Source organism: Meleagris gallopavo, chromosome 2 (assembly GCF_000146605.3).
Source record: "Meleagris gallopavo isolate NT-WF06-2002-E0010 breed Aviagen turkey brand Nicholas breeding stock chromosome 2, Turkey_5.1, whole genome shotgun sequence".
Classification (NCBI taxonomy): domain Eukaryota; kingdom Metazoa; phylum Chordata; class Aves; order Galliformes; family Phasianidae; genus Meleagris; species Meleagris gallopavo.
Window position 1 is genome coordinate 29,567,688 of NC_015012.2, and position 11,968 is coordinate 29,579,655.

The 11,968-nt window shown below is 39.2% G+C and overlaps 2 protein-coding genes across 2 annotated transcripts; one reads left to right on the top strand and one right to left on the bottom strand.

Annotated features, from left to right (window-relative positions):
- On the top strand, positions 1-5,565 carry NDUFAF7 (NADH:ubiquinone oxidoreductase complex assembly factor 7; the record flags this gene model as incomplete). Its single annotated transcript, XM_010706952.2, has 8 exons — positions 1-114; positions 850-960; positions 1,901-2,111; positions 2,630-2,688; positions 3,387-3,500; positions 4,286-4,429; positions 4,697-4,870; positions 5,254-5,565. Coding segments are annotated over 8 exons (1,140 nt in total), but the record flags the coding sequence as incomplete, so codon positions are not given.
- Positions 5,566-6,195: 630 nt separating this feature from the next.
- Positions 6,196-11,898, bottom strand: LOC104909621 (serine/threonine-protein kinase D3-like). The gene is made up of 5 exons (XM_010706858.3): positions 11,893-11,898; positions 11,674-11,772; positions 11,204-11,471; positions 10,195-10,280; positions 6,196-9,403 (listed from the first exon to the last, which is right to left on the bottom strand). Exons 1-5 carry the CDS (start codon positions 11,896-11,898, stop codon positions 9,230-9,232), a joined length of 633 nt encoding a protein of 210 aa, XP_010705160.2. The 3' UTR covers positions 6,196-9,229.
- Positions 11,899-11,968: the final 70 nt, after the last annotated feature.

Below are 11,968 nucleotides of genomic sequence, written 5' to 3' on the forward strand. Positions count from 1 at the left end.
GCGCCGCGGCCCTTCGGTGCTCATCTCCTCCCCCCGCAGGGCTACTACACGCGGCGGGGCGGCGTCGGAGAGGACTTCATCACCTCGCCGGAGATCAGCCAGATATTTGGAGAGGTGACGCGCAGTCCCCGTGTCCCGCTCAGTGAGGTTTAGGTTTCGTTCCGTTGGAAGGCGTTCGCCGAAAGATTTGAGGCTGCATCTCCAGTGCTGTGCTGAGTTCTGGGTCAAAAAGCCCATTGAGGCCCTGAGGGAAGGGCAGCGAAGATGTGAGGCATCTGGAGCACAGATGTTAGGGGGGACAGCTGAGAGAACTGGGGTGGTTCAATTGAGGACGGGGACACTCAGGGGAGACCTACAGCAACCTGAAAGGAGGTTGTGGTGAGGTGAGGTCGGCCTCTTCTGTATAACAGTGATAGGATAAGAGGTGGAGGCCTTAAAGCGTGCCAGGGGAGGTTCAGGTTGGATATTAGGAAAAACTGATTGAAAAGAGCGGTGAGGCAGTGGCACAGGCTGCCCAGGGAGGTGGTGCAGTCATCGTCCATGGAAGGTGTTCAAGAAACGGTGGATATGGCACTGAGGGACGTGGGGATGGGTTGGTGGCTGGACTAGATGATTTTCAGAGTCCTTTCAACCTTAATGAGTCTCTGATTGTATGAAAGACGACTTGGTCTGGGAGAGTGGCTTGTTTTTGCAGGAGACTGGGAAGCCCTTTCTGGTTTTATAGCTTGGGACACCATCCGTAAGTTCTGAGAGAACGTTTTTCCACTCAGCTATTACCAGGCGGAAGGCAGGTGTCGCTTTCCACAGATTCTGGAGTTAAAGTGTATCTCTTTGTGTTGTTTTTATCAGTTAATAGGAATATGGTACGTTAGTGAGTGGATGGCCATGGGTAAACAGAATGCATTCCAGCTGGTGGAACTGGGCCCAGGGACGGGCACCCTCACAGACGATATACTGCGGGTAGGTGAAAGCTAACTGTAATGCTCCCTATTTCTGGCCTTATTCAGTGGCTGCACTGTGATCTGAAGAAGTAAGGTTCTGCTGTTGGAGTTTATTGTTCTTTAGTAGCCACATCACTGCAATCGGATTTGCAGCACTGACTCTTAACTAAAACGTGCATGTTTAGAGAAGGGCCCAGGCTTCTGCATGGACAGCAGGACAGTGCAGGCACACATGTAGCCACACAAACACTGCTTGACAGGGAGGGAAGGAATATTCCATCACAGCTTATTTATGAAAATATATTATCCAGGCTCGCATAAATGTGAGGCCTCAGTGCCTGCAACAGCAGGGAGCAGAGAGGATGAGAGTACAGGAATGAATCTGTTTTGGGTTCCCCTGGGTTTTCAGGGGCTTGCTGGGTTTATTGCTTGAGTTAACCCTCCTTGTTCTTATACTGGAGCATGGCTATCAAGCAATTAACATACTAGTAATTCAAAAACACACTGATAATGGGATTTAGTATCTCAGAAGTTTCAGATTTGGGTGTTAATGACAAAAATCTGCACAGGGAAATATGTAATACTAAACATGTTTTGCTTATGCTGTGTGGGAAAACGGAGCCGTTTTTCTTTCAGTGCTAAGTGCTCTACAGATATTGGAGAAGTTAATTTAAAAGAGTAGGAGCTTTAAAGTGATTAACATTTCATATCCTTATTATTATAAATGTATGTTATCGTCTTCCAACTTTGTTAGAAATTTAACAGCTTTAGTCATATTCTGTTATATTATTCTATTTTTCTCCTGGAGAAGCAAAATGTAGTCTTCTTAACTGAGACTGTTTTAGTGAATGAAAGCTAACTCAGTCTTATCCTTAACCCTTAATCACATCGTGTTTATTCTTCACTCTTGAAGTATGCAGAATATGACTGTACCTTATAGAACTTCTCTGCCTTTGCAGGTCTTCAACCAGCTTGCCTCCTTACTTAGTAAATGTGATGTCTCTATTCATCTGGTAGAAGTGAGTCCTAAACTCAGTGCGATCCAAGCAGAGGTGCTGACAGGAGGAAAGGTGCAGTCAAACCCTGAGAACAGATCTGCATACATGAAAGGCATTAGCAAGAGCGGAATTCCCATTTACTGGTACAGAGACATTCAGGATGTACCGCAAGGTAAGGAGTTTGAACATCCTGTTACAGCGATAACCGAGGACAGCTCTGCTAACTTTCCTCATGGGTTAAAAAAAAAAAAAAGACAGTTATGCAGGAATGAGGAGCTAGTATGTATGAATCCAAGGCAGGTTCTTAAGCTTTTTAATGAGAATCGTAACTTCAGTTTGGGATAGCTACCCAATTTCATGTATTTTGAATTTTTCTTTGCCTTGGAAACCATTTACTGTTTTTGCCTAATTAATGGCACAGGAACTATAATACTCCTTTCATGAGATACAAATCTTAAAAAACAAACAAACAAACAACCGTGCACTAGAAATTATAGCTAGCTGTAGAAATGTTGCCTTTAATGTATCCAAGCTGGGAATAATAATTATTTCACAGTGCCATTAACTAGCATAATGCTTTAGAAATTAAAAAAAATAATAATTTTTAATTTTCCATTAGAAACTGCTACGAAAGCATTAATGATTTAATATAATTTAATGCTTGATTTTTTTTTTTTAACCTTCCTCCAGGTTACAGTTTTTACTTAGCGCATGAGTTTCTGGATGCCCTGCCAATACATAAGTTTCAGGTATAGCAAGAAGAATATGGTAAATGTGACCGTATACTTAATAATCTTTTCTTTTTGGAGAAGAATAGAGTGACGGTACCAAACCAGACACATGCATTGGCTATAGTGATGAAATGTTTCTAACTAAGCTTGGACAAATAAGGCTTTAATTCACCTGACAGCTATAAAGTTAATAATTGTTCTTGCATGGAGAAAAACTTCAGAAATTTTAAGACTTCTTTTTGCTTGTCAAAAATGACAAGTCATTTTTTTCCCCCATTTTGTACACAACGTGAATAAGGTTTCTATTTCAGCATTATTTTCTGTACCACTAATGGCAATGTGAATAGCAAAATGAAGTCTAGATGCGATTCAGAAGAAACTTTCAACTTCAATTTCAGACTATTTATGAGAAATTATTGCTAGAATAATTTTATTTTAGTAAGTTAAACAGTGAATTGTCAAAAGAATTGTTCTCATTGGCACCATTTACTCCTTTTAATTCAACCTGTACTTATTAAATCTACTGACCAGTTTCTATCACATGCTTTTTCAAAGGCAGTTACTGAAATTAATTAGCAACAAGTAACTATTAATAGCACATTATGTTCTTAATTAGAACTTTTGAGAAAATGCTTGGCAGAGTAGTTCAGTCAAAAAAAACAAGATACTGTATACCTATTAGAGTGTAAAATGAGTACTCTGGGTTAATTAAACAGAGAACAGAGAAAGGCTGGCATGAAGTGTTGGTTGATATAGATCCAGAAGTCCCTGACCAGCTGCGCTTTGTCCTGTCACCATCCAGGACCCCTGCAACAGAAAACTTTATTCAGGTAAGGTTACAGCTGTCAGAGTTTGTAATTAGGTCATTACTGTCTCTTTAAAGTCGCAGACTGCCTCTCAGTTACTTTGACAGGAAGATGATGCCTCTCCATCCATCAGTGAGTAAGCACAGCTTACAGTTCTTACTTTACAAAGCTTCCACCAGCATTAAACCTTGTGTGCTTTGAAAGTATAGCACAGCATTAAACATGTGCATCAAATTTAGCAGAACTGGGGCTTAGACATTTTGTGGATGCAGCAAGCAACAAACAGTTCTATGTTGCGTTTGTCACATCACTCTCAACACTGGCTCTACCTAAGCCAAGCTCTCAGCCTCCTGTGTACGTACTCACTGAGTACACGTGCCATACTGACCTTTAACAGCAGGTGTCTAAGACTTTTTGTCTCTAAAATTCACTGGATTCTTCATGTAATTGAGATTAAAACCAACTGCAAGATTTTACACAAAGGTTTTTCTGAAGTGTATGTGTGGCTGAAGTGTTGTTTCTAATTTTTATTACCACAGTAATGCAGTTTCACTCTATGCAGGTATTCTCATTTGTTACAAAACCTCATTCCAGTGAGTAGGCGGTACAAGAGATGAAAGAAATCGAGAACTTGGAAAACTCTAATTGAAAGAGACCATTAGCAAAAACTAGCTCAAGCTACAGGTAGCCTGGACTTTGCCCCTGTATCTCCGTGCCCAGTGATGAGTCCCAACAAGACACGTGTGGAATACTCTTGCTCTGTAGTTTTTTGCTAATACAGGTATTTTGGTCTTTGAATTCTGCATTAGCCTGAAGAAACACGAGATCATGTGGAAGTATGTCCTGAGGCTGGCATCCTCATCCAGAGGCTTGCCTGTCGTATAGAAAAGGATGGTGGGGCTGCACTGATTGCTGATTATGGTCACGATGGAACCAAAACTGACACGTTCCGGGTAAGTCCAGAAATACTGAGATAAAATACTCACTTATCTTTTCTTTTTCCCTTGGATCACTAAGTTCTGGTGCAAAAAAGGAATTAGTTGGACATTATAGAAGAAAAATGTACTATTGCCACAGCTATAAAATGGTGTAATTGAGTTCTCATTTGATCAGTACCTTTTGGGGTTTCTGTCTGATAGGAAGCGTAACTTCAGCCCCTGCTACACTTACATCTTTGATAGGAATACAGCTGAGTGTAGTCTTGCAATTTAATTTTTCAGGGTTTCCGGAATCACAAACTTCATGATGTACTGAAAGCCCCAGGTACAGCAGACCTGACAGCAGATGTTGATTTCAGTTATCTTCGAAAGATGGCAGAGGGAAGAACAGCAACGTTGGGCCCCATAAAACAACGGGAGTTTTTAAAAAACATGGGCATTGACCTCCGATTGCAGGTACAGTAGTGTTTGCAGTATATAGCACACTCCTCATCCACTGGCAGCACTCTCAAGCAGCAAGAAAACTGCTTTACGATCAGATTCTTATTAAAAGTTGTTAAAAATGACTTGTTGGTCTGAGGTAGCATAGAGTTGCCTCTCCTAGATATATATTACTGTGGAGCCCTCAAAGTGAACTCATCATACTCCTTCTAGGAGTATTTAATGCAAAACTTTGGTATGTACTTACTGTGAGAGTTCCACCAGTGCTCATCTGTTCTACTGAACGTTATGGGACTGTTACACTAGGATAGATGGAAGGTTGCAAGGGCAGATAACAGGTATGAGGGAATGTATAGGGAAACAGGAAAGGCTACAGCCTACCTTCTTTTTCTTTTTAGGTGCTCTTGCAGAATTCACGCAACTCAGCAACTCATGAGCAATTGCTCCACAGCTTTGATATGTTGATGAACCCAAAGAAAATGGGGGACTGTTTTCATTTTTTTGCCTTACTGCCTCATCACAGAGTTGTACGTCCTACCAAGAAAGATAATCCACAATCCAAGTCTCCCCTACCACCTGTAGCTGGATTTGGTGAACTCTCACTGAAGTAAGTTCAGTCACAAATAATTTCAGTTACTGTACCGAGATGTGTAACAGTGGTAACTTTCAGCAGCAACCTATTAAATAAAAAAAAAAATTTTAAGGTTAAAGCAATCGAGTCCTGTGCATTTTATATTTTCATGCACTAAATGCTTTGCAATAGTAAGCAGTAAGGTAACAACTAAACATTTTGATTTATCTTTAAACTGAAGGAACATGAAATGTCACACTTTTTCCAGGCACTTTTCCTCTTACCAACCTTTCTCATACCAACCCACATTCCAGAGCCTAAGCATGTTTTGAAAGAGAGTGCTTTCAGAGCACATCTAGTGCAACACAGTGCTCTTACTGACTGACCTACTTAAACCACATGTGTAGATATCAAGAACTGCATACACAGAAGTCAGTGCACACTGAGCTGAGAATGAACAGTGTTTCAGGGGTCTTATACAGAGCTGAGAGTAATACTGTGTAGAGGAATCAAGTTAAAACTTGTCAGTGACAGATAGACATCAGCTGCACTCAGCTGAGATACTTAATCAAAACAAAATGCCTTGACATCTTTGAAGATGTTTTTATAAGAATGGTAATAGGAAGCATGCAAAGAAGTTATTTGTCAGAAAGCAACTGCTAACAGAATTCCCACAACAGAGTATAGCTAATGCCAACAAGAAAGTATGAAGAAACTTCTAAGAAAAGTTTGCAGGAGAAAGAGTTCATGTAAATACAAGGAACAAGTCTGATAGGGAAATAAATTTTATTTTCAAGCTTATCAGAGGATATTTACAAACAATTGGATGTATAAAAATATAAAAGTACTTGACAGTGTCCATTTGAGGCTATAAAATTTTACATGAGCTTTTTTTCTAGCATCATCATAGCAATATTGAATGCAACTTAATTCATCTAGGGGTAAGGATATTAAACACTATAACCTACTGCTGTCAAAGTTTGCAGTAAGGGTAGAAAAAAAGGGAATAAAGAAATTCAGCTATTTTTGCTACTCAATGAAAAAAGTTTACTTATAATGCATGTCTGATTTTTTTGGTTCCTCAGCTACCAGCTTGTGGCTTCTATTGTCTGGCCCCATAAGCCTGCATATGTGCATGTATTATCAGGCAAACCACTCCAAAGGCTAACAGCATTCTTTTTAATACAAGTTAAGAATAAATAGCTAATATAATTTTTTTCTTTTATGCAGCACAAAGCAGACTTCATGGGAAGAGACATCAGTCAGGCCTTACTGTAACCCTTTCCTCTCTTGTGTTGTGCTTTTCAAGCAACCAAGCTGGCTTCTTTTCTTCCTTTAAAAAACAAACAAACAAACAAGAAAACAATAGTGACAACTCAAGTTTAAAATCCAAAGCTTAGAACCAGACTGTATTTATATTATTACAGTTGGAATGGAAGATAGCAATGGCTTCACTGAAACTTGGTCAGTTGGGTGGTGGAAGTTAGAGGGGGGGGAGAGGGGGTGGGGAAAGAAAGATTGCTTCCCTTGCCAAGCCTGAGCCAATACTGGACTACCAACTTCATAGGTGATTGTTCTGTTTCCAAAGGTTAAAAAAAATAGCGCCTCTTGGAGAAGAATCAGTCCCAACCTCACCTAAGCAGGAGGGCAAGGTTAAGGGTCAAATTCTGCCTCTTTCAGATTCCTTTACACTGCTTTGACAGCATAAAAGTAAAAAGAATGACCTCCCCCAGCGTAGGAGTGGCACAGACTCCCATCAGGCTCATCTCTGCACAAACCTGAGAATAATGTGCTTGGAGAAAGGATGCATGATGGTAGGAAGGGCAGAAATACTCTGCCTACTGGTGCCTGTAGCAAACTGCTGTGCAGATTCAATCAAGATTTTTCTGCAAAGTTAGGGGTATTTTAACAGGGAAGCCAGACTTTAGCTTTAATTTATTTAGATACTTCTGAACAACAGCAGTTATACTAAGGGCAACTGGAAAAGTAAAGGGATGTTCAGGACTTAAGCCTGCCCACATATACACTTCTGCAGCTGCCACTGACCTTATTATCAGTTTACTGTCACTGCAAGCAGCTCCCAGCACCAAAACAACTTGGTAAAATTCTGTGATAATCTAACAGGTGACATCTGCTCACCTGTTTCCTTACCTGAACAACACAAGGATGAAAAAAATCTCTCTCTCTCTACATACACACAAAAAAAAAATGTGTAGGAGAGAAAGGAGCTACTTCAAAGCACCCCCCCCACCTTTGCAGTTCAAGCCTATATAAGTATTAAGGTATTTTCAGTTGCACTTAAGTAGCTTGGCATATCAGAAATGTGTAGAGCCACCCAGCACCTTCCAGCAGCACAACGCAGCTGATCCACACAAAAGGAAATTTTTTCTTCCCACTTTTTTTTAAATAGGTGAAGAGAAAAAAATACCCTCTTCCAACTGTGTTTAGCACTCAAGCTCTCAAACTTCCCTGAAATACAGTCAATTTTAACTATGCTCCTAGGGAATCATTTCCAAAGAAATTACTGCTTCCTCTTTTGTGCCAAGTCCAGTAAATAGTTGGGAATCCATCAACTGGGGCATCTGCAAAAAAAAACTGAATTAGGGGGTGGTTTTGGACTCTCCATTCAGCTCAAAACAGTTCTGAGCACAATAGGGACAGAAGAGGCTGCAGGTAAAGGTTGCAAGGAAGGCGAAGCCCTTTTCTCTTCCAGTCTAGCTGCCCTGGTGGAAGCAACAAGTGATTTTGTCATACCCAAATACGGAACAGAATTAAGATACAAGCTAGCAAGCTACAAACTATTCCTGATGTTAGTTGAGGGAACCTTAAAAAGTTAGAAAAAGACTAGAAAATTTAAAAACGTTGTTATTCCAAACAACAGAAGAAAGCTGCATATGTTTTTCCCTATTTTTCCACATCTTTCTGCTATAAACTTTTTCCAGAGAGAAAGGATAAGCTACATCAGGTCTTGTGTGCTTCTCTGCACTACTGATGTTGTTTCAAGGCAAAATACCTTTGGTGTGTATCAATGACACGCACCAGCCTTGCATAGCAACACAATACTGTGGCTTATTGCTCTGTTTTACCAGACAAAATATAGGATGAGCACAGCTCTGATTGTCGTCTTTTCAGATTGTCAGTCAGCATTTCAAGAGGAATGTAAGAAGTTGCATGTTTTCTCTTTCTTTTTTGGTATCTGGAAAAAGTTCGGTTAGGGCAAAGACAGACACACCCAACTGTCTTAAGAGCAGCAAATTACTCCTTCACCTATGAAGCCATATTCAACCTTGAACTGCCATGTTTTTCTATTAGCTAAGGTATTCTGCACTGATTTCCTTTTACAATCTCTTTTCACAATGCACAGTCTAAGAAACAGGAGATGTATCTAAGTAACAAAAAACAGTCTTCTATGGCCTAGTAAATAGGGATAAATAGGGATTAGAAAACCATTACAAAATTCTTACTGTGTAGGCTACAAAAAAAAAAAAAAGAAAACCTTGAAAAACGCAAAGCATTCCATCTGTACACATCACACTTCAGTAATGGCTTTGTAGCCATACAACTGGGTGCAGCGTTACCCAATGGGCTTATCCCACTGTCCAAAAACCATTCATAGTTTAGGTCAGAGCTGGAGGAAAGCTTGTCGGATGACAGTCTATTCCCACGTCAACACAGGATCCTCTGAGGCTCTGTATGCTGAACTACATGTAAAGCATTCAGAAAGAGCGACAATTGTTCCAAAACTTATCTTCAGCTTCTGTCTGGGGTGTCGGCCTTTGCTGCAGTTTAGCACTATGACTAAATCAAGGGTCCTCTTCCATGTCATCTGGATTCGGAGCTATAATAAAATGCTGGGGGTATTCAAGGTTGTGTTCATACGCATGTTCCTTCCAGCGTGCGTCATCACTCTCGTGGGTAATGTAACGCTCTCCAATGCGTGTTTCAAACTCTCTGAGGTCAAGCCAAGTCTGATAATCCTAAGGAGTAGAAGAGTTAATGAAGCAGTTCAAGAAACAAGAGTTAATGAAGCAGCCTTATATTTTCAAAGATAAATTCGGCAATTTGTCTCTTTTAATATAAATAACAACAAGATAAAACCAACAGGAGCTGTTTAAAAACAGAGTACAACAAAAAAGAAGGGTTCCAAATTAAATATGCTAGTTCCCAAGGCTGTAGTATTAGAAATCATGAAAACTGCTAGAAAACAGATAAGAGAGTTTTGTTATAAAACTAATTGTACTACTATTTAGATGTATACATACATAAAGTGATATTAGTTCCAGTACTGTTTGTACTGTTTATTTAATTGGATTTTCCCCTTAATGTCTTCTAAGTTGTACAGTGTCTTTTAGGTTACTCATTACATTCTATTTCAAACAATTCTCTTCTAAAATGGCTACAAACTACAGCACCCCTTAGTTTGCAAGCCATCTTTAGCACTGAACACTGTGTCTGCACTTTTCTCAGTGAGACTCCATGCATTCATCACTGCCTCTATTAAGAAGCGACAGAAAAGTGGAACTCCGTGTTAGCATCAGGCAGTGAATGAGAAGGAAGGGGAGAGGAATGAACAATTTTTCCTGTGGGATGAAAGCCATTAAGACGTGGGCAGAGTAATTGAAGCACGTAAAATATTAAGCCAAAACCAGAAATACTCCATGATTGTTTCTTCACAAGCATTCCTAGTAGTTTTACTAAGCTTGTGAAGGATTTCATACAATTGTTATTTGTCCATTATAAGCATAGGGATGAATACGCATCATTTTACCTGTAACCACGGGTGACTAAGGGATTTGTCAACACTGAAACGTTTCCTCATCTTGACTTGAAGCAAATTGTTTATTAAATCAATGGCTAACAATGAGAAACAGAAAAAAATATATTGTTTAAATATTAATCACATCTTCACTTTCACTGCAGCATGTGAAATTGTGCATACACTACCAAACTCTTCTAAAGTGAATCAAGCCCCTGAATTTTATGCGTAGCTTTGCTTATATTAAACTAGGCTACAAAATAGGCATGGGGAGGTTTGTTTTTTTCCTTTTGACAGAAACAAGAAAAGCTTTATTATATTACTTGTTAAAATTTCAGTAATTCTCAAAAGTGTTTAAATAAAGCTTGAGCATAATCCCTTGTTCCAACATGATGAAGCTACTTTCAATATTTGTGTAATTTATTATGTGTCCTTTCACACCTACATGTGTGTTAATCATATAATCATCTTTGAGTGATCATATAGTCATGTTTATATGATTAACAAAGTTGGCATTAGAAAGTTTTGAAGACCAACCTCATAAATTTACAGATTGTTCAGATCTGAATCCAGGTTTTGCTTTCCTTATTAACGTACAAAACAAAATTCCATATTCAACTTTGAACCATTTCTGTAATTTTATCATAGTTTAGATAAAGTATGTTTTATGACATCAGTGTTCAGCAAATACTGAGCAAGATCCAACTTTTCATTGGGATTTCTGAGGAATTTGGGGGTATTTATCCCACTCCCTAGGAATGCAATCAAGTAATTACATCAGTTTTTCCCCCCACTAAATCTTCTGGCTCCTTCTTTTCTGAAAACAATCCAAGACACTGTATTTAACATTTCACCTTTCCCATGCCCATGCCAGCACACATTTAGCCATTTTGGCATAGACTACAAAACCCAAACTACTCAAGAGTTTTGCACTGCTCTCTCAGAGAACCTTGTGGTTTAAGCACTTGGGTGCACTACCTATGCATAAAGGTGTTCTAATAAAGAAAGTTCATTTCTTTACCTTCACTAGAGATTTCCTTCCAAGGATTTGGTGGGTACATAAATGCTGCATTTTGAATCTGATCATTTATATCCTCATCTTCATTAAATGGGAATGTACCACTAAGGCTCACATAGACAATAACTCCAACAGACCACATGTCTAGGGAGCGGTTGTAACCTTTACTCCTGAGCACTTCAGGGGCAAGATAAGCAGGTGTCCCCACCACAGAGCGCCTGAAAGATTTTTCACCAATGATACGTGCAAAGCCAAAATCACACAGCTTCACCTGCAAAAGAAATGTATTTTAAACTGAGAAATCTCTGGCTGATCTCCTAAATGTACTACTGAGCAAAACCAGGGCGGTACTTGGTTTTATTCCTGTCATCGTTTAAATACTGTATGCACCAAAACGGAGACAAAGAAAAAAAAAACCCAAAAAACCAAAAACCACAAAGTGAGGAAATGAGTATTTCTTAGTCTTCACTTACTTGAGGGAATGGCTCTGCAGATGCTAGTAGTACATTTTCTGGTTTTAAATCACAGTGCACAATATTCTTGAAGTGTAAATTCCTCAAAGCAACAAGTATCTATAGAAACAAAAGAAAATTTTCCTTACTATTTAAATAGATCAAAAGCATCAAAATCCACACAGAAAGCAGTATAAAATTTGTTTCAGTGTAGCCTTGAAGAATTCATATATAATGTACAAGCATTATTTTTCCAGTCAATAGTCTGGAACCAATGGTTTTGTGATGAATTTTTCTTTTCTTTTTTTTTTTTTTT